The 24,097-nt window shown below is 43.0% G+C and overlaps 1 protein-coding gene across 1 annotated transcript in view; it reads right to left on the minus strand.

The window, feature by feature from the left end:
* Rad54l2 (RAD54 like 2) overlaps positions 1-24,097 on the minus strand; it is a 94,094-nt gene that overhangs the window by 51,122 nt on the left and 18,875 nt on the right. Inside the window, exon 2 of the mRNA XM_028895284.2 lies at positions 10,404-10,596. Coding sequence (XP_028751117.1) covers positions 10,404-10,542 — 139 coding nt within the window. The 5' untranslated portion in view covers positions 10,543-10,596. The remainder of the gene's footprint in view (positions 1-10,403; positions 10,597-24,097) is intronic.

Genomic DNA, 24,097 nt, shown 5'->3' on the forward strand with positions numbered 1-24,097 from the left:
TCTCTGTTTCTATATAGCACTTAAAATCTCTTGACACAGCATTTATAAACCAGGTATGGTGATGCACACTATAATCTCAGCACTTTGGAGGCTGGGACAAGAGCATTGCCATGAATTGAGGCCAGCCTGGGCTATACAGTAAGTACCAAGCCAGCCAGAGCTACACGTCTCAAAAAACAAATAATTAAAAAAAAAAACAGTGTTTATTATAAATGCCTGCTTTACTAGAATGAGAATCCCATGGGGAAAAGTGTATTTTTGTCTTCTATATTCCCAAGCCCATGTTAATGGGTAGTAAAGAACAGAGGCTCTGCAAATATTACTGAATGACTAAAAATTGTTCCCTTTTCTCTGCTGTTGTTAAAACCATATTGCTTTCCTGATGGCCTCTGTTCCCTTTCAGATCTGTCATCACTTTAGGCATTGATAGTCCCTGGGGTTTTTAAGCAACTTTGAATCCTCACAGACTCTAAATATTAGGTATCTGTCTAACAAGAATTTAATATCAACTATTATATTTGACAAAGTCTATAGTGATCTGTAGACCAGGCAGGAGCCAATTAGATATATGGCAGAGGAATAACCTTATTCTGAATGGTAATGCTTCATCTTGTGTGTCTGTGTGTGTGTGGTTTTTTGAGACAGTGTTTCTCTGTGTAACAGTCATGGCTTCTGCTTTGTAGCCCAGGCTGGCCTTGAACTCACAGAGATCCACCTGCCTCAGTCTCCCAAGTACTGGAATTATATGCCACCCAGCCCAGCTGGTAATGCTTCATCTTAAAGGAAGTATAGAGGTAAGAGGTACGACAGATTTAAGTTGAAATGAAAATTTCCAATCTAGGCTGGCAATACTCCCCACAAGAGTCATAGACTATTAACACAATCCCCAACACGAGGCATGAGAAGTTCCCTATTGAGTTGTTGGTCAGGATAATCCAAGAGACTACCAAAACATAGGCTATTGCTGTTCCTCTTGGCTGCCTCCCAGAGGCTGAAATCAAGTCCCTATCGCTGAAGACACCATGGACTTCAGACACAGGCCTAGAGGATCCTAGCTTAGTCCCTCCTCCCTGGGGGCTACCTTCTATGACACTTGAAGGCACCATGCAAGCCTCCAGGGGAGAGAAGCAACCAATAGTCCTACCCAGCAATAGTCTGACCCACCTATCATATATTTGAACTAAAACAAAGATCAGCATGGCATTATATCTCTAAGGTACAAGAGCGGGAACTGTCCATTCCAACTGCACTAGAAACCTAGCCAGCTACCCAGGGTGTATAAGGTCATGGATCTTAGAGGGCACTTACAATAGTCACTTTACAAACCAGCAAAAATCTTAACTGCAGTCTAAATATTTATCCTATATCCACAGATAAGTATAAATCTCAGCCCTCAAAGAAATGTCTCCCTGTAACAGATGGAGATCATTACAGAAAACCACAACCAATAAAAATGCAGAGAATAAATGAATGTGTGGTGCCCAACTCCAATTAAAACATCCAAAACACTATTCTTATACCCAAAGCTCAGAAATCATAGAGGAAGGGGGAGCAGAAAGATTATTATAAGAGCTAGAAGAACAAGAAGTTTGCTGTGAGATTTCATCTCCTAGAAATCTAAGAAAAGCTATACCTATGAAGTCTTATCAATACGGCTGCCTAATCGAGACCTGAACTAGGATGACACCAGAAGACAGGCACAGGAAACAGGAAAATTTCCATCCTAGACAAAGGACTAATGCTGAGTGAAAACAGTTTTCCTTGGGGAAGAACACACCAATTGGTTATCAAATACCAAATGTCAGCCGTAAGAACATTTACATACAAGTAACATTATACAGACTGAGCAGGTTATATTTATATATTTGGGAATATGCATTCATATATGCATACATTAATACACACATATAACAACAAAGAAACAGAGGCCATGAATTTGCAAAGAGACCAAGGCGGGGTGTGTAGGAAGGGTTGGAAGGAGGAAAGGGAAGGGATGAAATCATGTAATTATATTTTAGTTTCAAAAATTGAGGCCAAGAGAAAGAAAGTGGATAGAAGGATGAATTTGGTACTTGAAAGCTAAGAGGGAAGATTTCAAGTTCAAGGCCAGCATGGACTTCAGAGTAAGTTCAAGGTCAATTTGAACTACATAGTGAGTTTAAGGCCAACCTGGGCCACATAGCAAGACCTTATCTCAAAAGGAGACAAGAGGAGAAGGAAGATGAGGAAAAGTGGGCATGGCCAGTATAAGGTGTACACATTTGGCACCATCTCAGTGAATCCTGCCAGTACATGCAATTAATGTTTAATGATTAAAATATGGTTTCTAACAAAGCACTACCAGGTTCTAGTCTCAGTTTTTTTTTTTTTTTTTTTGTTTTCCGAGACAGGTTTCTCTGCATAGCTTTGCGCCTTCTGGAGCTCACTTGTAGCAGCTGCTCGAACTCACAGAATCCGCTGCTCTGCTCCGAGTGCTGGGATTAAAGGCGTGCGCCACCACCGCCCGGCAAGTCTCAGTTTTATTCTATTCCAGTTTTTCCCATGACTTGGATAGTCAGTAGCAGTAACAGATCAATCCACTGTGTGTGTGTTTGGGAGGGGGGGAAACGGGGTGCTGGTGCTAGGGAACCAACCCAGGACCAACTACAGGTACTGAGCTACATCTCTGGCTCAGAATCCATTATCTAAGCTAGATGAAAACCCAGTTCACACAGAAGCTTGCACACAGATATTTACAGCAGCTTTACTGGGGGGGGGGGGGAGCCAGGTGTGGTGGCACAGTGCTATAATCGTAGCACTAGAGAAGGTTAGGCAGAAGGATCAAGAGTTCAGGAGTTCAAAGCCAACCTTAACTACACAGTCACTTAGAGGCCTACTTGGGCTACAGAAAATCTGTCTTTTGAAAAACATTCCCTTTGGGGATGGGATAACCAAGTATATAGACAAATTGAAGTACATCCATATAGTAGGTTAACTATTCAACAATCAAGAAAGGTCTGGCTTGAATATGTAATTTAAGAAATGCTACTACTGCTAGCCGGGTGTTGGTGCATGCCTTTAATGCCAGCGCTCAGGAGGCAGAGGTAAGTGGATCCCTGTGAGGACAGCCATGGATACACAGTGAAACAAGAAAGAAAAGAAAAGAAAAAAAGAAAGGAAAAGAGGGAGGGAGGGAGGGAAGGAGGGAGGGAATGCTACTACTTACCTCAGTAAAGGACACGATGCTGAAACTAACGGGATGAAATGTCACAGAGGGACATTAACACTTGCCTGACTTCCCTCCAAGGCTCTTCCCAGTCAATTTTTCTGCAGTTGTTTGTTTTGAGACAAGTTCTCTCTATGTAGCCCTGACTGGCCTGGAACTCACTAAATATGTCAGGTTGGCCTTGAACTCACAGAGGTCCACCTGCCTCCTGGAGTGTTGGGGTTAAAAGTGTGCATCACAATGCCGGGTCCAACTGATAACTCCTTTTGTCACTAAAAACATGCCACTTTCATCCAGAACCAGAAAAATAGGAATCTCAAAATAATTAACCTGAGAAAGAGTTAAACAAGGAGAAAGAATATGCAATCTACTACTACATGATTCTATTTATATTAAAATTCTAGAAAACAGGGCTGGGAAGTTGGCTCGGTGGGTAAAGGAATGGCTGTGAGGCATAAGGACCTGAGTTTGGATTTCCAGCACTTGTGTAAAAAGCTGGACACAGAGGAGCATGCCTGCAACTTGTGTTAGAGGGAGGTAACAGGTGAATCCTGGGAGCTTGCCAGCCATGGGATCTCCTCATCTAGCCATGAGGAGCTCCAGGATACAGTGAGAGACCTTCAAAATTTAAGGTAGAGAACAGTAGAGGAAGACACCCAATACACAGATATCACACACACACACACACACACACACACACACACACATTAATCATTAGTGACAAAAAGCAGAAATCTCAGTAATCTCTCCTTCCAGGTACTGTTTTGTTTGGGGAACTTTTTTTTCAATAAATGTTTAGATTTATTTTATAAGTATCCTGCTTGTACATATTTATGTGTACTATGTGCATACCTGATGCCCTAGATGGTCAGAAAAAGGCACCAGACCGCCTGAGACTGAAGTTACAGACAGTTGCAGTTGTAAGGTGCCACACGGGTGCTGGGAACCAAATCTCAGTTCTCTGCAAGAGTAAGAAGTACTCCCAACCACAAAGCCAACTTTCCAGCCCTATGTGGAGGACTTTTGGGGGTGCTAATACTGGAGATTGAGTCCAAGGTTTTGTGCATGCAAAATATTCTCCTACTGAGCTACACTTAGCCCTTTTTCTGTTTGCTGTTTTTCAAAACGGATTCTCACTGCATTGACCAGGCTGGCTTCCAACTCACACCAATCCTCCCTCCTCAGCCTCCCAAGTTCTGGAATATGAACCACCATCCCCTAGCAGTACCTTGGCTTTGTCTGAACCCAGGACCTTCCACACATGCACACTAGGCAAACACCTGACCTCTGAGCTCCATCTCCAGCTCTCTGAGGTGTAATTCTTCCTACCCCAGCTCCCTAGGGTGGAGTTAGGAGTTCACAGGGTCTCACTATCTAGCTAGGCTGGCCTCAGGATTCTTGCACCTCAGCCTCCTTAGTACTGGAATTACATAAAAGCCTTTATACAACCAAACCTACTCATTCTGATTTCGATTAAAACTCTGGAGACCCCTGCATTTTTTTCTGCTCTCAGTTACTTGGAGAGCATGACCGTTCCTGTAAACTGCTGCTATTTACTGACATGGTAAGAATTCAGTTAAGAGTCTGAAATCACTAACCCATGAGACCAGACAAACTGTCTTGGCCGGCAAGATGGCTCAGCTAGCAAAGGCACTTGCTAGCAAACCTGACCACCTGAGTTCAATCCCTGACCACACAGAGGAAAGACAGAACCAATTCTTCCAAGTAGGACTCTGACCTCCACACATACCTGTAGCACAAGTACACACGTACACACGTACACACGTACACACACACACACACACACACACACACACACACACACACACACACACACACGGGCGGAGGAGGGTAAAATTAATTAACTCAGGATTCTAGCTCCTGTGTGATGGCTAATCTTAGCTGCCAACTTGATACACCTAGGAAGAGAGAACCTCAGTTGAGGAACTGCCTCCATTAGACTGGCCTGTGGACATGTCTGCAGGACATTTTCTTTTTCTTTTGTTTTATTTTATTTATTTCTTTTTTGGTTTTTCAAGACAGGGTTTCTCTGTGTAGCACTGGCTATCCTGGAACTCGCTTTGTAGACTAGGCTGGCTTCAAACTCACAGAGATCCTCCTGCCTCTGCCTCCTAAGTGCTGGGATTTAAGGCTGCACCACCACCACCCGGCTGGAACATTTTCTTGATTACTAACTAATATAAGTGGCCCATCCCTAGGCAGGTGCACCTGGGCTGTATAAGAAAAGTGCAAACACAAGCCTGGGAGAAAAGCCAGCGTTCCTCCATCAGCACCTACCTGACTCCCTCAGTGATGAACTGTGACTTGGAAGTGTAAGCCAAATAAACCCTTGTCTGCCCTTTTGGTTGTGTTTGGTCATGGTATTTTATCACAGCAACAGAAAAGCAAACTAGAACACCTTGCCTATCTTATTCCAGACTATTTTGTCCTCTGATGTGTAACTGTCTCACTCTACTCCAACCACAAAGGTCTCTTTGTTACTGATTCTCAATCAAATTCATTCCTGAGGCCTTTCCTTGATTCTCTGCCTAGAACACTTCATACTTGATACTTCAAATTTCAAAGAGAACAAACAGAAGAGAGCCATAGAAAAAGTAAAATGCAAACTCCCTGAAGAGGGTCAGAAACCCAGAGGCTGAGGAGACCAGCTTTCCCTACTCAGTAGTCTAAGGTAAAGTGCTTCTTCAGTCTCTGGCCAAAGTGGCTTTTTTGGCTATGAGGCAGCTTCTAGAAGGGATAAGCATTCTGTATCTAGGTTCAATTACAGAACTCCAGTATCTTGATATGCCATGTAAAATAGATAAGAATAAAATGAAAGGCTGAAGATACAGCTTAATACTTGCCCTGAGTTCAACATTTAGCACCCCAACTCCCCCCCCAAAAAAACACCCAAGAGAATAAATATTCTAAAAAGATGCATCCAAGGCCTCTCAAATTTTTCTGCTAAGTGGATCCTAAAAAAATACTAAATATTCTTCTTCTGTAAGAGATCATAGGGCAACATAAAAAGCACACAAGCTCTGATGCAAAATTTGAAGAAATGCATCCTTTTATTTTTTAGAGATGGGGTTTCACAATGTAGCCCTGGCTAGCCTTCAATTCAGATCATCCTGCCTCTGCCCCCCGAGTGCTGGAATTAAAGATATATTTAAAATATATAAGAATTCTGATTTTTTTCATTTTATTTTATTTTATGTGTGTGTGTGTGTGTGTGTGTGTGTGTATGTACGTACGTACATACGTACGTACTGCTTCATGCAGTACCCACAGAAGCCAGGAGAAGGTGAAAGATTCCACAGGAACTGGAATTACAGATAGTTGTGAGCTGCCATGTGAGTGCTGGGAACCAAACTCAGGTCCTCTGAAAAAGCAGCCAGTAGCCTTAACCACTAAGCCATCTCTCCAGGCAATTGTGCCTCTGTGACTCCACTTCTAGGAGAATGCAGAGTCAGACAAATGCCAGGAGCTCACTGATCTACCCAAAATGATGACAACTTCAGGAGCTTTAAAATAATAATAATAATAGTAATAGTAATAATAATAATGTGAAGAAGCAACTGAGGAAAGACATCCATGTCAACTTATGGTTCTACATGCACCCACAGGGCAACACACAGGCACACGAGTGCGCACACACACACGTGTACAGGTTTTTTGAAAGAAGAAATCTGAGTGAGATGGTACATGTCTATAATGCAGACACTCAGAAGGCTGAAAGAGAAGGTTCACTGTAATTCAAGGCCAGCCTGACATAATGAATTTGAGGCCAGCTCCCTGTCGCAGAAGAGGCCTGTCTCAGAGGCAGACTATCCACATAAATTTAATGACTAGGGATGAAACTCAGTGGTAGAATATTTACCAGTATTCACGAAGCCTTGGATTTCATCCCTAGCGCCATTTAAAAAAAAGCTAAGCAGTGGCCACACCTTTAATACCAGCACTCGGGAGGCAGAGGCAGAGGCAGATGGGTCTCTGTGAATTTGAGGCCAGCCTAATGTACAAAGAGAGTTCCAGGATGGCCAGGGCTGTTACAGAGAGAAACCCTGTCTTGAAAATAAAAACAAAAAACAAAACAAACAAACAAAAAAGTTTGCATGAAAGCCAAAATAAACCCAATAATGGAAGAAGATTACAAAGAAAACAAACACAACAGTGAAGATCACCAAGGCCAAAAGACAATATGAAAGTAAGCTATTATTATTATCAGATAGACACTTCAACTATAAGGGCTGACGTAACAGTCTCCTCCTTCTTGGGAGGATTCCCAAATCTGAGCACTACTGACAGCTGGGCCAGACAATGGTTGAGTTGGGGTGGGCGTGGGAGCTGTTCTAAGTACCTTAAGATGTTTAGCAGCATTCCTGGTCGCTACCAACAAGATGCCAAGTAGCACCCTAACCTACACACCCAGTAGACCATGACAACCAAAAATGTCTTTATACATCATAAACTATAGCAAAATCATTACAGGGTATACCATATTACATACCAACTAAGACTAGATTCTCCTAGACATTCCTAATTTTATTTTCTTAATTTTTAAAATTACATTTTATTTATTGTGTCTCTATGTACATGCACATGCCACAGTATGCATGTGGAGGTCAAAGGACAACTTGTGGGAGTCCATTTTCTTCTTCCACTTGTGGGTCATGGGGAGTCGATTCAAGTGGTCAAGCTTAACGGCAAACACTTTTACCCCCTCGGTGCCATCTTACCAGCCCGACTGTTATGAGTGCTGGGGATCTGCACTCGGGTCCTCATACTCACACAAGAAGTAGTTAACTCACCGAGCCATCTCCTTAGCCCTTGTTCTACCTCCTAACCACCCTCCTCCAAAAGCCAGATGTGGCTGTACACATCTGTAATACCAGTGGTGAGAGGTGGAGACATGAGGATCCTAAGGGCTCACTAGCCAGCCAGTCTAGCCAATCATTTGCTTCCAGGTTCAGTGAGAGACTCTTGTCTCAAAATACAAGGTAGAGTCAAGCATGCTGGCACAAACCTTTACCCCAACAGGGCCAGGTGGATTTCTTTGAGTTCCAGGCCTAGCCAGCCAAGGTGATACAGGGAAGGAAAATAGGTAGAGAGAAATAAAGGAAGACATCCAATATTAATCCCTGGCCTCCATGTGCGCACAAATGAGAGAGACACCTCCATGCATATACACACATGCACACACCCCCACACACACTCACACACGAAATCAAATCAATTTTTTTTCAAAAAGAGCTAAAATAGTAAGTTACAACAACTAACACACTGTAATGAAACACAAAATAGTCTTGAGTCAAACTTAAAAAGTCAATATACCCTAGTTGAACAAGAAAAAGAAGATAGTATCTAATAGAACATTTTATATCATTTTGAACTTTATAAGTGATAGAAATAAATAATTTTGCCGGGCAGTGGTGGCACACGCCTTTAATCCCAGCACTCAGGAAGCAGAGCCAGGCGGATCTCTGCGAGTTCAAGGCCAGCCTGGTCTACAGAGTGAGATGCAGGACAGGCACCAAAACTACACAGAGAAACCCCGTCCCGAAAAAAACAAATAAATAAATAGATAGAAAAATAAATAAATAAATAAACAAACAAACAAATAAATTCTAGCTTTAAAAGTTCAATTAACACCCTCCCACACCGCAAAAAAAAAAAAAAAAAAAAAAAAAAAAAATCCAAATATTTGGGTATGGTGGTTCACTCCTATAATCCTCGCATTCAGCTGGTAGAAGTAGAAATTCTAAGCTGCCTGTCCATAGCAAGTTCAGGGCCAATCTGAGTATCACATAGCAAGTCTATCTCAAAAAAAAAAAAAAATCAGTGTTCACTTTGGCAGCATATATACTTAAATCTATATGATAGGAGATTAGCATGATATTCCATATTTTTCAGTCTAGATGCCCATTGAGTGGATATAGAAAAATATGGTGTGTATACACAATGAAACCTAAAATTAAAATAAAATTATTTGCATGAAAGTGAATGGAACTGTAGCCATAGAAGGTGTGTGTGTATATGTCAATCTGTCTGTCTAAGACAAGGTCTGACTATGTAACTCTGGCTGACCTGGAAGTTGCTATGGAGACCAGGCTGCCCTGCCTTGGGCCTCTGCCTCTAGAGTATAGAGATTAAAGGTAGGCATCTCTATGCCTAGCCCAAAATAATTTTTTTTAATGCAACCCTCCCCCCCCCCCAAAAAAAAAGGTAGGATTAGGACACTGGCTGGGTGGTAAAGTACTGCCTAGAGAGTACCAGACCTAGGTTCCATCCTGGCACAACAAAAACAGAGAAAGAAAAAAGGAAAAACCTCAACATTAAAATTACACCATTCTTAAACAAATCAGTAAAATTCTTGCCACATCTAAATAAATAACCATACCGTCTTCAAGGGCATGTAATTTTTAGTAAAAACTTGGTATCTTTGGGAAGTTGGTTCCAAGACCTCCTGCAGATAACAGAACCCACAGGTACTCAAGCTAATGTATAAAATGCCACAGTAAAGCCAGGTATGGTGGAACATACCTATAATCCAGTCCCTAAGAAGCTGAAGCGGGATGATGTCAAGTTTAAGGCCAGACTGAAATTCATAGAGACCTTGCCTCAAAAGGAAGGAGGAAAGGGAGGAGTGGGGGGGGGGAGACAGAAGGGGGAGGGAAGGAGGAAGGAGAGAGAGAGAGAGAGAGCCTAGCAATATTCCACGAAGCTGGAAGGGAAGACAATGTGTATATGTATGCACTACACTCAGCAGCAGCATCTAAAATCCTACCTTTCTGTCAAAGACGGGCTAAGTTCTCACCTTTCCACCACTAACCAAGGTTTACTTGGAAGAACAACCATCCATTTCCTGAGAATGAGCACAGAAGTTCTGTGGCTGGGTTCTCTGCCATGTCTTCTCACTTCAGGTGGTCCAATAAATCCAACTAGAACCTAGGTATAATGGCATATGCCTACAGTCTCAGCACTTGGAAGGCTGAGACAAGAAGATTACAGTAAACTGATGGTTACCCTGGCTTACAGTGTGTTCCAGGCCATCCTCAGCTATACAGCACAAGACCCTGTCTCAATAGCTCCCAATCTCTCCCCCGAAAAAAATACAACTAGAAATACCCCATTCTCCCAGTAAAAGTCCCACAGAAAGGAGGAGAAGGCAATCTCTGTTATCAACAGAGGCACTTACCATCCAGAAGGTCTTCCTCGTCATCCCTGTCATGATCCTCCACTGCCACCTCCTCCTCCTCCTCCTCCTCTTCCGCATCCTCCAGCTCCACGTCCGGGTCCAGGTCTGGATCGCTCCCTGAGGCGGATTCGTCTGACATGGCTCCCAGAAGTCCTCAGTGGGCATTACCGACTCATGGTCCACTATAGGGGTCCTAAGAGGACAGTAAGAGGCATCAGTCAGAATCACCAAGGCTTCACTTAGTGCCAATCTTCCCAGAAAAAGATACTGACGGTGAGTTCGCCTGAGCTTTTGAAAGCGAGGCAAACTAACCAAATCTGAACCTCGGTCTCCTCTATGAGTTTGCCCAGTTCGGGCATTTCAAGGGCTGCTTTGACCAGGAAGTAACCGCCACAAAATAAAAACTGAATGGCTTAGAATTCCCTTGTTCACGCCTTCCTTTTCCTCCTTCCAGTTTCCTGAAAACCATCTCCTGTGCCCACACCTGCATGTCTACACATACACATACACTTATTTATAACCCCAGGCACTATTCTAGGTAGAGCAGGAGGAAAAAGAATACAGGGAGTGTGCGGGGCTGGTGTGCGCCAGGGGGAGCTGCTACTTTACACTGGGGTGTCAAGGGAGTTCTCACTAAGCAGAGACTAAAAGGACGCAGTGAAGCCATGAAGCCATGCAGGAGTCTATTTCAGGCAGAGTGAGCACCAGAGGCCAAGCCCTGGGTCAGGGGAACTGGGTATATATACTTAGAGAATAAGGAATGGGCCTTGTGTGGAATAGGGCAGGGTCCGGCCATAGGATACCACCCGACAGTTCACTCTCCAATCAACGGACTCAAGATCTGGACCTAGTGAGAAGTTGACTGTTTACTATACCGTCACTCTGCTCAAGCTTGTAGGAAGCCTCATGTGTGGGTCTCAGGGGCCAGGTCTGCTTTTAGGCTCTTCTCTACCTCTTGGCCTAGTTCCAACCACATCTTTCAAAAAGCTTTGCAAAGTGTCCTCAACTGAAAGCATACTTCTCTTCTCAATTCCATTAACCATACTAACCGCTTGGACCTCAACTGAAGGGTCCATACAGGCTAGCCCCTGACCCCACAGTAAACCTCCAGAACAGATGTGTAAATGAGAACTATCTTTATACTGTGAGTATTCCTCTGTCCATATCCCCTGCCTCACTTGTCAATCTGCAATATCACATAAATCATGCAGCAGAACTATCTATTCCTTTCTTCTCCCCCGTCTCCTTCTTCATCCCTTCCTGGTCTCCGTAACTTTATTGTTAATTATAGAGGGCATCTCTTTCCTCTTCTTCTTCCTCCTCCTCCTCCTCCTCCTCCTCCCCCTTCCCCTCCTCCTTGTATTTTGCTTTGTTTTTCGAGACAGGGTTTCTCTGTGTAGTCCTGGTTGTCCTGGACCAGGCTGGTTTTGAACTCACAGAGATCCACCTGCCTCCGCCTCTTGAGTGCTGGGATTAAAGGCATGTTCCACCACTGCCCGGCTCCTCCTCCTTTTTTGTTTGGGGTGGGGAATGGTTTTTGAGACAGAGTCTCAGGTAGCTCAGACTGGCCTTCAATTGGCATTGTAGTCAAAGCTATCCTCGAACTCCATATCTTCATTTCTTCACCTCCCAAGTCCAAAGATTATAGGTATAAGCCATCACAACTGGCTTTAGAGAAAGTTTCTAGTTAGTAAGTACTTTTCCTAGGAAATAAGGCTTGTAATACTGGAGTAACAATCACAGTAACAAGGAATAGGCTTCTACACCCTCAGTTAACAACCTGCTTCAAAACCTCAGCCAAAAGAAAAAAGAAAAAGAAAAGGCTGGGTACGGTAGCCCAGACTTTTAAACCCAGAACTCAAGCAAAGGCAGGTGGACCTCTGTGAGTTCCAGGACAGCCTGAACTACATATAGAGAGACTGTCTAAATAGTAAACAACCAAAACAAACACCACAGCCTCAGCCCTCGAAGGTCCTGGCAGAAGCAATATCCAACTACTACATACGCTACTGGACATGAGACACCAATGCAGCCCCTCCTTAGAACAGTCTCAAACAGGAGACTGCCAGCCATGGTGGCACCTGCCTGCAATCCTGGCAGTGACAGGAGGATCACCGCACATTTGAGTCCAGCCTGATCTACACAGCAAGTTCCAGAGCAGCAAAGGCTCCATGGTAAGAGGCAGTGTCCCCACTGTCATTACCGTCCTCACCCTCACCAGCAGGACAACAGTGTATCAGCAAGGAGACAGGCCACTTGGAACAGAGCCCAGGAAGAGGAGCCCAGAGGAAAGACGGATAACAAGCATCACAGTTCAGCAGGGTAACGTGCACAATTCAGCATAGATTATTTCTAAAACATGGAAAAAGGGATTTTAAAGGCTCCCAATACAAAAACGGATAATTTTTGAAGAAAGAGAAAAGCTAACTTCTTGACATTGTATAAATGTATCAGATTATCATATTACCTATAAATATGTACAATTATTATGTGTGGCTCTTTTAAAATTAAAAATGGTACCCAGACCATCAGATGAGTAGCAGAATAGAAAGTGACTGAATTCTCAGAGAATGTCGTTTTTCTTTTACCCATTCTTCCATAGGTCACTAAATTTTTTCTAGTGATGACATAATGAACATTATTCCCAGCTCTTTAGAACCATACCAACTACTTAAGAGGCACTATTACTGATTTTCAAAAAGGTCACAAACAGGGAACTGAGAGAAAGCTCAGTCAGTAAGAGTGCTTGTCTTGTAAGCACAGTGACCCTAGTTTGATTCCCAGAACGCTTGATTTTAACCAAACCAACAGCCAACAAAGCCAAGCATGGTGGTACACACTTGTAATCTTAGTGCTGGGGAGGCTAAGACAGATGATAAATCCCTGGGACTCTCTAGCCTGCCTAGCCGGCTTGATGAATGAGTTTCATTCCAGTCAGAGACACTGTCTCAAAAAAAGGTGGATGATACTTGAGAAACAAACCCAGCGTTGTTCCTTGGCCTATGTGCCATGCATGTGCGCATACACACACACACACACACACAAATGCGCGTGATTTGTGGCCTTTGTTCATAAAGCCAAGCATTCTTAGAAAGCCCATGTTGAAATCAAAGAACTAAATAAAGGTGCACACACCAGCACTGGAGTAGTCCATGCAATTTCAAAGATGGACAGTAAGGGCAGCATATGATCCTGTCTTTAAGTGAAAAAAATCTTTCTACTAGACATGGCACAGCAGTAATACTAGAACTTAGGAAGAAGAGGCAAAAAAATTGCTAATTGGAGACCAGCCTAGGATACACAACAAAACCCTGGGTTAGAAAGAGCATCTTTTTTCATTGCATGACTTCATTAACTCTGGAGAGTTTTGAATAGCATTAAATTTTCCCAAATGACAACAGAGCAATTCCATAACAAGTACATCTGACTTCATTAAAATATAAATACTACATACACATACACACAAATACACACACATACAAAATATAAACATAACCCTGGATTTAATAACTTACAAGGGAACATGAAAACACTCAGTCTACAGCATTGAGCAATACCCTGTAACAAAACCCACTAGTAAGAGAATTTATATAATTCAAAGACAAGAAAAGAGTTTAATGCATGTAATCTGTCCAGTCTGCTAGAAACCCACTAGCAGAAGCCCACTAGAGAGATCACTAAAGTTACTTCAAAACCTCTCCATACAGAATAATGACACTGCTCTGACCACTCCCAACGTGTATTCAAACTCCTACTAAGCTTAAATGCCTTGAGTGAATGTCAGTCAATTAAAAGCACGCCATGACACAATCTAGGCAGCCACAAAGCTGAACTGTTGCACCTGAAACGTTGACTTGGAAACAGAATGAGACTTTTGGCAATCCGGGACTTACGGCGACAAAAGAAAGAAGAGTAAATAAGCACATTTAAGACTCCCAGTAGTGGGTCGCGGAGACAACTAACTCTCTGGAGGCAATGCTGTCTGAGGAGCAGCACCCAGGGAACTGGCACCACATGCAGCAGAAACACAGACTTTATTTACAAAGGCAGTGGAGAACTGTGGAGTCCGGGAGCCACAGCTCTGAAGGTAGCCAGCTCCATGACCTCAGGGACGTCGGTTCTCCTTTCGTTTCAACCACCTTTCTTATTCCGGCCCAGGAGAGAGACAGACCTAAGTCAGTTTTCAAGATCTCTTCCTGATTCAAAACAGCAGTTCCTGAAGGGTGGTGAAGAGGTGCTCGAGGCCCCTTTGAGTCAGCCACAAGGTCAAAATCATGCACAGTTTACAAAGTCAAAGTGCAAAAGATACCAATGGATTTTTACATAATAACACAGAAAGTTCCTTGACATTCTTTCAAATTCCATACTGCAGCTAACTTTTAAGAAACCACTGCTTGTCAGAATTGTGGCAAAGTAACAAAGAATAGCACAATTATCTGAAAAGTCCATTAAAAGACTCCTCCCTCTCTAAGTTTGTTTCTATGGAGGCCATACTTCAACGAGGCAAAATGTCAACAACAAAGCATTTACATACAGAAGAGCTAGGAATTCAGCTGTCTCTGTTTATCCAGACACTTTCAAATGTGTAAAACGATTATACTCATTGTTTTTGAAAAGAAAATTTTCACTTAAACAGTTATTTATGGGTTGGAAGCATTTTTGAATGAACAGTAGTATAAAACTCTGGAAAGCCACTAAAAGAAACCAGTCAAAGACGCATTTCATTCTCCACAGAATCATGGCCACAGGGAAAAGCGGCGGGGGTGGGGTGGGGTGGGGTGAGGGCAGTAGTGACCCCTAACAACAGGGGTTGAGAAGATATGAAGATATGATATAAACCTAGACTGAAATTTTCCCACACAGTGGGTGTGGTGACACACACCTTGCGTTCTAGCGCTCTGGAGGCAGAGGTAGGTGGGTTTCTCAGTTCAAGTCAGTCCGGTCTACATAGTGAGCTCCAGGCCAGGTAAAGCCAAATAATCATACCCATAAAATAAAATAAATCTAAAAAAGGACTGCGGCAGGGAGTCTATATGTATCGTTCAGTAATATAAATGAAAATCATTGATTTCTGGGAGCCAGGGAAACTGGCTGCTCTTCCAGAGGACACAGGTTCAAGTTCCAGCACCCACATGTATGCAGCTCACAAATGTCTGTAACTCTAGTTTCAGGGGATCCGAAACTTCCCATGGCAAAAACACTAATCACATAAAATTTATTTAAAAAAAAAAAAAGCATTGATTCCTGAATTGATGCTAATCACATAAACCATTAATTTAAAAAAATTATTGTATGCATATATGTGAGTGCCTGCATGTCCCTGTGCACTACTCAAGTGTTGGCTACAGAAGAAGCCAGAAGAGGGTGTCAGGTGCACTGGAATTGCAATCACAGATGTTTGTGAGCTGCTATATGAGTACTGGGAACTAAACTCGGTTCCTCTACAAGAACAGCAAGTGCTCTAACAACTAAGCCATCTTTCCAGCACCTCCATAATTTTTTTTTTTTTTCAAACATGGTCTCATGATGTAGCTTCAGCTGTCCTGGAACTCACTCTGTAGACCAGGCTGGCCTTGAAATCACAGAGATCCTCCTGCCTCTGCTTCCCAAGTGCTAGGATTAAAAGGCATGTGTCGCCGCCACCGCCACCCCCCCCCCGAGTTTTGTAATTTTTTTTAAAACTGTCTCACTGTATTGCCTTGGCTGTTCTGAAACTCACTTTGTAGACCAGGTTGGCCCCAAACTCACAGAGATCTGCCTGCTCTGCCTTCAAAGTTCTGGGATTAAAGCCATGTGCCACCATGCAACCACCAACCTCCCTGCCCAAAATAATTATTTTTAAATCACTACATCTATATAGTATACAAGTTGTTTCTGTTAATACTTTTTATTGTGACACAGAGTTTCCAGTAGCCCAGGCTGATCTCAGTTTCACTATATAACTGAGGACGGCCTTGAACTCCTGATTCTCTTGCCCCTATTCCTCAGTGCTGGGAATACAGACATGTACTGCCACGCCAGCTAATTTGTTATATACTATTAAATTTTTGTTTCCCTAGTTGATATCTATCCCATATTTTTCCTTTATTTGTTTTGCTTTTAAGACAGGGCATCACTCTGTAACCCAGCATAGCCTAAAATTCACTATGTACCCCATGCTAGCCTTGAACTTAGAGCAATCCTCTTACTTCAGCCTCCAGACTCCTAAGTGCTGGGGTTAAAGGAGTCAGTTCTGTTCAAACACAAGCCCTTTCCTCTCAAGGCAGTGGGACCTTTCTTTCCTAATATGTTAAGAGAAAGTCAAGATCAGAACGAGTATTGAGAAAGACAAGGGTCCAGAGACTAACTGCAAACATATCTCCATGTATGGCAGACTCCCTCAAGAACTATTAGAGAAAATGAATGCAGTACAGAATCTTGGGTTAGACATTGATTGAACCTAGAAGAAAGAATAGTTATAAAAAGTCAATATGGAGGCTGTTGAGATGGATCAGTGGGTAGAAGCACTTGTTGCTCAAGCCTGACACCTGAGTTCCATCCCTACAAGCCATAAATAAAGAAGTCCGACGTGGTGGTGCACATCTGTAACCCCAGCACTCCTCAGAGAGATGGAAGAAGAGATGGGAGAATCACCTAGAAGCTTGGGGCCAGCCAGGCTACAGAAGACAATGAGAGACCGTGCCTCAACAAGGCAGGAGAACCAACTCTCAGAAGTTGTTTTCTGACTTCTACAGCTGTGTTATGGCATGTACACACACACACACACACACACACACACACACACACACACACACAAATTTTTTTAAACATCAGTATGGGGAAAACTAATACAATTGAGCAAAAACTGAGTTAGTTAACAGCATTATATCAATATTAAACTTTCTGACTTTTGAAAATTGAACTGCAGTTATATAAAACAATGATCTTAAAGTTGGTGGTGGTTCTCACACCTTAATCCCAGCACTCAGGAGGCAGAAGCTGGTGGATCTTTGAGTTCAAGGCCAGCCTGGTCTACACAGAGAAATCCTGTCTCAGGAAAAACCAAGATGAAGAAACAAACCTTAGGAAACAAGAGATGGGAATATTTAGCAGTAAACAAAATGCCCCCCACTTTTGAGGCTGTTTCTCACTATGTAGTCCTGGCTGATTTCAAACTAGCAATCCTCCTGCCTCAGTGCCCCAAGTGCTAAAATTATTGTGTATACCACCACAGGCAAAACATTTTCTCCAAGAAATTGAACACCGTGACTCACCCCTGTAGATCAGTGAACTGGTACTCTAATGCTAGTTTACACTAGTCAGGAAGTTCCAGACCAGCAAGATCCTGACTCAAAAATAAATTAATAAAAATTGGAAAATAAAGGCAGCAAGGAAAGAAATACTTTTCTGTTCCTAGTTTTTCAAAGGTTTAAACAGTCTAACAAGCATAAATACATCTTATTTAGAAGTACAGATCTGAAATATTACCTAGGCTCCATTGTTAGTGTAATAATCGCAAGCACTTCCTTTCCTTTCAGACTTTCGTGACTGGGGTTAAGAAGGTTAATTAAGTCTCCCAGTGTCCCTGTACATGGGCAGCTATCCTCTGGCTAAGAGATGGGTCTACTTCTCTTCCCCTGAGCCCAGCAGGAATTAGACAGGAGTCTCACTTGGGCTGTCTCTGAAAGGCTCTAGGCATGATCACCAACATAAATAAGTGGCATCCCACAAGCAGACAGAAATTGGATTTATCAGCTTCCTCTGTCTCTGTATAGATGTGGCCCAGATCTGAGGAGTCTTCTAGGAGACTTATGTAATTTACCTAGATTACACATGCCACTATTATTTTATGGCCAAAGTTTATTCTAATCCATGCTCTCCTTTGCTCTCTCATTCACATTCATTAAACCATTCTCTCTTCTCCCTCTTTAATGCCCACCCCAACAACGTACAACCAAAATTACATAAACCTGTCCTGTACGCCTATCTCTGGCCTTATAACAGACATAAATACTGAAGAAACCAGTGATATGGACTATCCACAAAATATCTGAAAGAAAATGGAGACTTTGCCTAACGTTAACATAACGAAGAAGAAAGGCTACTCTTTCACACTGTAACTTCTCTGAGGAACAGTATTGCAGGATGAACAAAACCTGCTCTGTAAATTTAAGAAGAAAAAGGAGCTGCAGGCCGGGCGTTGGTGGCGCACGCCTTTAATCCCAGCACTCGGGAGGCAGAGCCAGGCGGATCTCTGTGAGTTCGAGGCCAGCCTGGGTTACCGAGTGAGCTCCAGGAAAGGCGCAAAGCTACACAGAGAAACCCTGTCTCGAAAAAAAAAAAAAAAAAAAAAAAAAAAAAAAAAAAAAAAAAAAAAAAAAAAAAGGAGCTGCAGACTCAGTCTGGAGACAGACCACAGGTCTGGTGAGACAGCTCAGTAGATGAAGGCACAAGCTGCTGTGCCCCACAGCCTGACTTTGATCCCGGAGATTCACATCACAGAAAGAGTAACTAGATCCCACAAGTTGTCTTCCAACCTTCACTAGAGGGCACACACACACACTTGTGTATGAATGAATGAATGAATGAATGAATAATGTGAGCTTTAGAAAAAGGGTTTTTTTTGGTTTTTTTTTTTTTAAAGAGCCATTCATTGCCAGGTGTTGTGGCACACACCTTTAATCCTAGCACTCAGGTGGCAGAGGTAGGTGGATCTTTGTGGCTTGGGGCCAGCTAAGATAGTCAGAGCCCCCTGTTTCAGAGAGAGAGAAAGAGGGAGAAGAGAGAGAGAGAGAGAGAGAGAGAGAGAGAGAGAGAGAGAGAGAGAGATTTACCAAAGATAAAAACATAGTTTTTGCATGTAGCCACATAGCATGCCATGTGATTCCCACCTCTCTTCAGGTAGAGAATTGGGTCAAATGAGAATAAAGTTCAGAATAGTCACAAAAGACAGTCGTAAGAACAAGGAGCAAAAGTTGAAATAAAATATTTTGAGAAAATATTTTTAAGAAACGGGTATCTGACAGCTGGGGCTAGAAATGGGGCTGAGTGGACAAGATGCCAGCCTAGCACATCCAAGGCTCTGGGTTCAGTCTCAGCACCACATAAAACAGGGGGCAGCAGCATACACCTGCAGGTCATCTTCAGCAACAGAGAGCCCAGGTCCAGCCTATGCTACATGAAATCTGTCTCAAAAAAATTAAAAACTAAAAAGCTTGGTATTAACTGTAAACCTGGTCAAAAATCTAATGATTGAATCCCTCCCCTGAAAAAACAACCACCACCACTACCAAAAAAAAACAAACAGCTAGAGAAGTTGTAGGGGTAACCTACTACTGTTGTTTTGCTAAACAGACATGGAAAACTGCCTTCTAAATATTTATGTTTATGTCCATAAAAAAGTGCTGCTCTCAGGCTTTGCAGTGGGCATCAGTTAATACAGAGGCCAACACCTGGTCAACACTGAAAAAACGGCTGTTGAATGTTCAGCCCTAAATAAGGTTCTCTCTGTCACCCTCTCCAAGGCTCAGGGGATCTAGAAGAGGAAACAGGTAATCTGAGCTGGAGAGGAGAGCTGTGAGAGGCTTGTCTTCTGGAAATGCCCTGACGATGCACTCGTGAACTCACCTGTGGCCACCTACACAAGACGGGGCCTGTCAGCTTCCATCAGAAATAAGGAAGGGGCACCTGAGGCCCCACCCTCCCTGGGGAGCTATTGGCAGGCAGTTAATAGTTGTTGGGAGGGGGGGTCATTTTCTTCAGTGGTATAACCACCAGTGAGTTGTCCATGCTCTGGTAAATAACCCCTAACCAATGCTCATGTAAGTAACCCTAAACCCAGTGGATCACAAAATGAAAGAAAACAAAAACCATGAAATAGGAGGGAGAGTTGTTAGGAATGGGGGTGGGGGGGGAGATGGGGAAGGGAGAAGAGAGGGCATGCGGGGGTGAATATGATCAAAATACTTTATACAGATGTGTAAAGTTGTCAAACACTAAATTTCAAAAAGGGGGGAACTGCAGCGGATCAGTCAGTGAAGTACTTGTCACACAAGCACCGAAGACTTAAGTTTGATCACCAGCACCCACGTAAAAAGCCAGGTGCAGCAGCACACACCTGTAACCCAGCACTGGGGAGGTGGAGACAGGAGAATCTCTAGAAATTGCTCTGCAGTCAATCTAGGCAAATTGTCAGGCTCCAGTTTCATTGAGAAACTATGTCAACAACTAAGATCAAAAAGCAGTTGATTGGGGCTGGGAGGTGGTGGCACACGCCTTTAATCCCAGCACTCGGGAGGCAGAGCCAGGCGGATCTCTGTGAGTCTGAGGCCAGTCTGGTCTACAGAGCGAGATCAGGACAGGCACCAAAACTACACAGAGAAGCCCTGGGGAGGGAGGATGACACGGGACACGACATCAATTAATTGAGGGAAATACCCAATGTCTACTTCCAACACATGCACTGACAACCTCATACACATTAACACCTATAAACATATGTAACACATACACACCAAAAGACAAAAAAAAAAAAAAAAAAAAAAAAAAGGATGATCCAGGAGGTGGTGGCCCACGCCTTTAATCCCAGCACTCAGGAGGTAGAAGCAGGAAGATCTCTGTGAGTTCAAAGCCAGCCTGATCTACAGAGCGAGTTTCAAGACAGGGTCCAAAGCTAGACAGAAAAACCTTGTCTTGAAAAATAAAAAATAAAAAAAGAAAGAAAGATTTAAAAAAGGATGAAGGGTTAAGTGGCTGGCTAACAATTTATTCAGTCCAACGCCTAAGTCCTTTTTGTATAAAGACATTGTGCCAGGCACTGGGAGGTAGGTACAGATACATGCTTGTAGAACAAGAAGCAAAGAATCTGTCTCCAAAGCAGAAAGAATCAACAAAAATGTCATCTGGGGCCACTAAAACAGACAGCATCATTTTAATAAATATCAAATAGCATCTAATCATAATATAAAACCATACCCTTAATAGAAAAATGAAAAACAATTCTATTGCCTCACTGGAGGATTTAAAATTTACTCTCTTCCCTCTTAAACAAACACCTGTCTAAATATACTCACACTCTCATCTGGTCCCGAGGTGCCCAAGGATACACATTCATCCCGTGCGGTTTAAAGCACCATCTAGCAGGCACCGTGGCACACAGCTGCAATCCGAGCACTTATGTAGGATCAAGTTTAAGTCCAGCCTAGATTACATAACAAGACCCTGTCTTTAAAAACAAAACAAAACAAAAAACCAGGTGTAGTTCCTTGACAAAATGTGTGTGCTTTGAAGCCCTAGATTCAACTCCCAGCCTACCATAGTAACATCTAGAAGTGAATGGTGGCACATGCCTGTAATTCTAGCATGTGGGAGGCTGAGACAGGAGGATGGAAAGCCTAAGCTACACAGAGAGACTATGTCTCAAGCAAAACAGCAGCAACACAAAAAGAGTACCCTGAAGCTACAGGGTGAATTGATACCATGTAATTAAATCCCAGACTTCTTATTAGTGTTCACTATATCAACCTATAACAATTAGCAACTATTATATATAAGACAATAGAGTTGAGGGACTGGAGAGCACTTAAGAGCACTGACTACTCTTCCAGAGGACCAGGGTTCAATTCCCAGCAACCATATAGCAGTTCACAACTGTCTGTAACTCCAGTTCCAAGGGACCTAACACCCATGGTAAAGCAGCAATTAAATGCACATTAAAAAAATAAATAAATAAACCTTCCCTCCTCAAAGGCAAACACTGCAACCCTTTCAGATATCGTGTGTGTGTGTGTGTGTGTGTGTGTGTGTGTGTGTGTGTGTGTGTGAGAGAGAGAGAGAGAGATTAATAAAGATTTTTTAAAAAGACAATAGAGTGAAGGGTGAAGAGTAGGGTCAGGGAGATGGCTCAGTGAGTAAAGACACCTGCCACCATGCTTGAAGTCCTGATTTTGACCCCTCAAGACCCAAATTAAGTAGAAAAGAACCAGCTCCTAACTGGTCTTCTGACTTCCACATGTGTGTGTGCACACACACATGAAATGTAATTTTTTTTTAAGTCAAGAGTAGAAATGAAACACTAGACACAACTTCCAAATCTTTTGTTTGGTTGGTTTTGGTTTTGGTTTTGGTTTTGGTTTTGGTTTTGGTTTTGAGACAGGGATTCTCTGTGTAGTTTTGGTACTTGTCCTGGATCTCGCTCTTCAGCCCAGGCTGGCCTTGAACTCACACAAGATCCGCCTGGCTCTGCCTCCTGAGTGCTGGAATTAAAAGCATGTGCCACCACCACCTGACACAACTTCCAAATCTTAAAGACAGAGATTCCAAGTTGCTTTGGAGCAAGAAAGCTAATGAGGTACAATCTCTGGTCCTCAGTCAGCAGACAGTCAGTAAACATTCTTGTGATCTCTTAAGTATAAATTTCCCAGCACTGCAGCCAAAATGAAAATATCTATCCAAAACTTAGAAGGGTACTGAGGGATGAAGAAAGGGATGACAAGCTAATCAACCCTCCCACTCACCACAGCATGCAAGAATGAGGAGTTACTGGGACTTGTGGTTACAGAACAGCCCAGCTAAGTCAAAGGTGATAGCTAACAGCATAAACCCAGGGATAGCGACCAGCAAAATGGTTCAGTAGGGAAAAGTCTGGTCAACTAGTCAGAGCCCAAAGGATACACCTGTCTCCACCTCCCCAGCACTTACACTACAAGGGAATGTCACCATGCCCAACTTTTTAACAAGGAATTCAATTCACATCTTCATACTTGCATAGGAAGCACTTTAACAAATGAACTATCTCCCCAGCTTCTGAACTTTACTATTTTTATAGTAAATAAAATATAGGCATCCTAAGAATAATCATAGACAGTATGGTGGTACACAACTGTAATCTCAGCACTTGATGTGGGGTAGAGACAAGAGAATCAGGTGTTCAAGGTCAACTGGCTCCTTTGATGACATCATGGTGGAAGGACATGGTGAATCACAACTGTTCACCTCATGGCGGCTTGAAAACAGCAAAAATACAAACAGAGAAAGGCCAAAGTCAAGCAAGACACAACCTCCAGCAATTCACTTCTTGCAGCTAGGTCCCAATAATCAGTGGGGGTTCACACCATTAGTCCCAGTCCTCGGGAAGCAGAGGCAGGCAAATCTCTGAGTTCAAGGTCAGCCTGGTCTACAGAGTGAGTTCTAGGACAGCTAGGGCTACACAGCGAAACCCTGTCTCAAAAACAGTTTTCACTTCTGTAAACAAGGTTGCTTGCTCCAACTGCACAGAATGTGCTTGATCACATGTAGGTGGGAAATACACAGGCAAGAAGTATGTCAGGATGTATGCTTGCCTCTGATTGGACAAAGGCAGAAAGTATATATTGTGGGTTTTGCCTTTATAAGCGCCTGACTAACGTAATTCCTGGCCACCATCTGGGAATCCCAGGTATGGACCTGGCCAGTGTCCATTGTCCTGGCCAGTACTAAATAAGGCTTGCTTCAAATTTGGCTCAAAAATTGTGGTTAGTGGTCTTATTTTCACCTGGTGGGATTAACAGTGAGATGACTCGGTGGGTAAAAAAGGAAAGAGAAAAGTTTTTGGAAGAAATGTAGACAGTAGATCAAGATGGAGAACAGAATAAAAAGTCAAAACAAGAACGGTGGCACACATCTGGAATAGGAGCACTCAGGAGGCTGGAGCAGGAAGTGGGCCTCACAGCCCGCTG

Source organism: Peromyscus leucopus, chromosome 7 (genome assembly GCF_004664715.2).
Source record: "Peromyscus leucopus breed LL Stock chromosome 7, UCI_PerLeu_2.1, whole genome shotgun sequence".
In the NCBI taxonomy this organism is placed as follows: Eukaryota; Metazoa; Chordata; class Mammalia; order Rodentia; family Cricetidae; genus Peromyscus; species Peromyscus leucopus.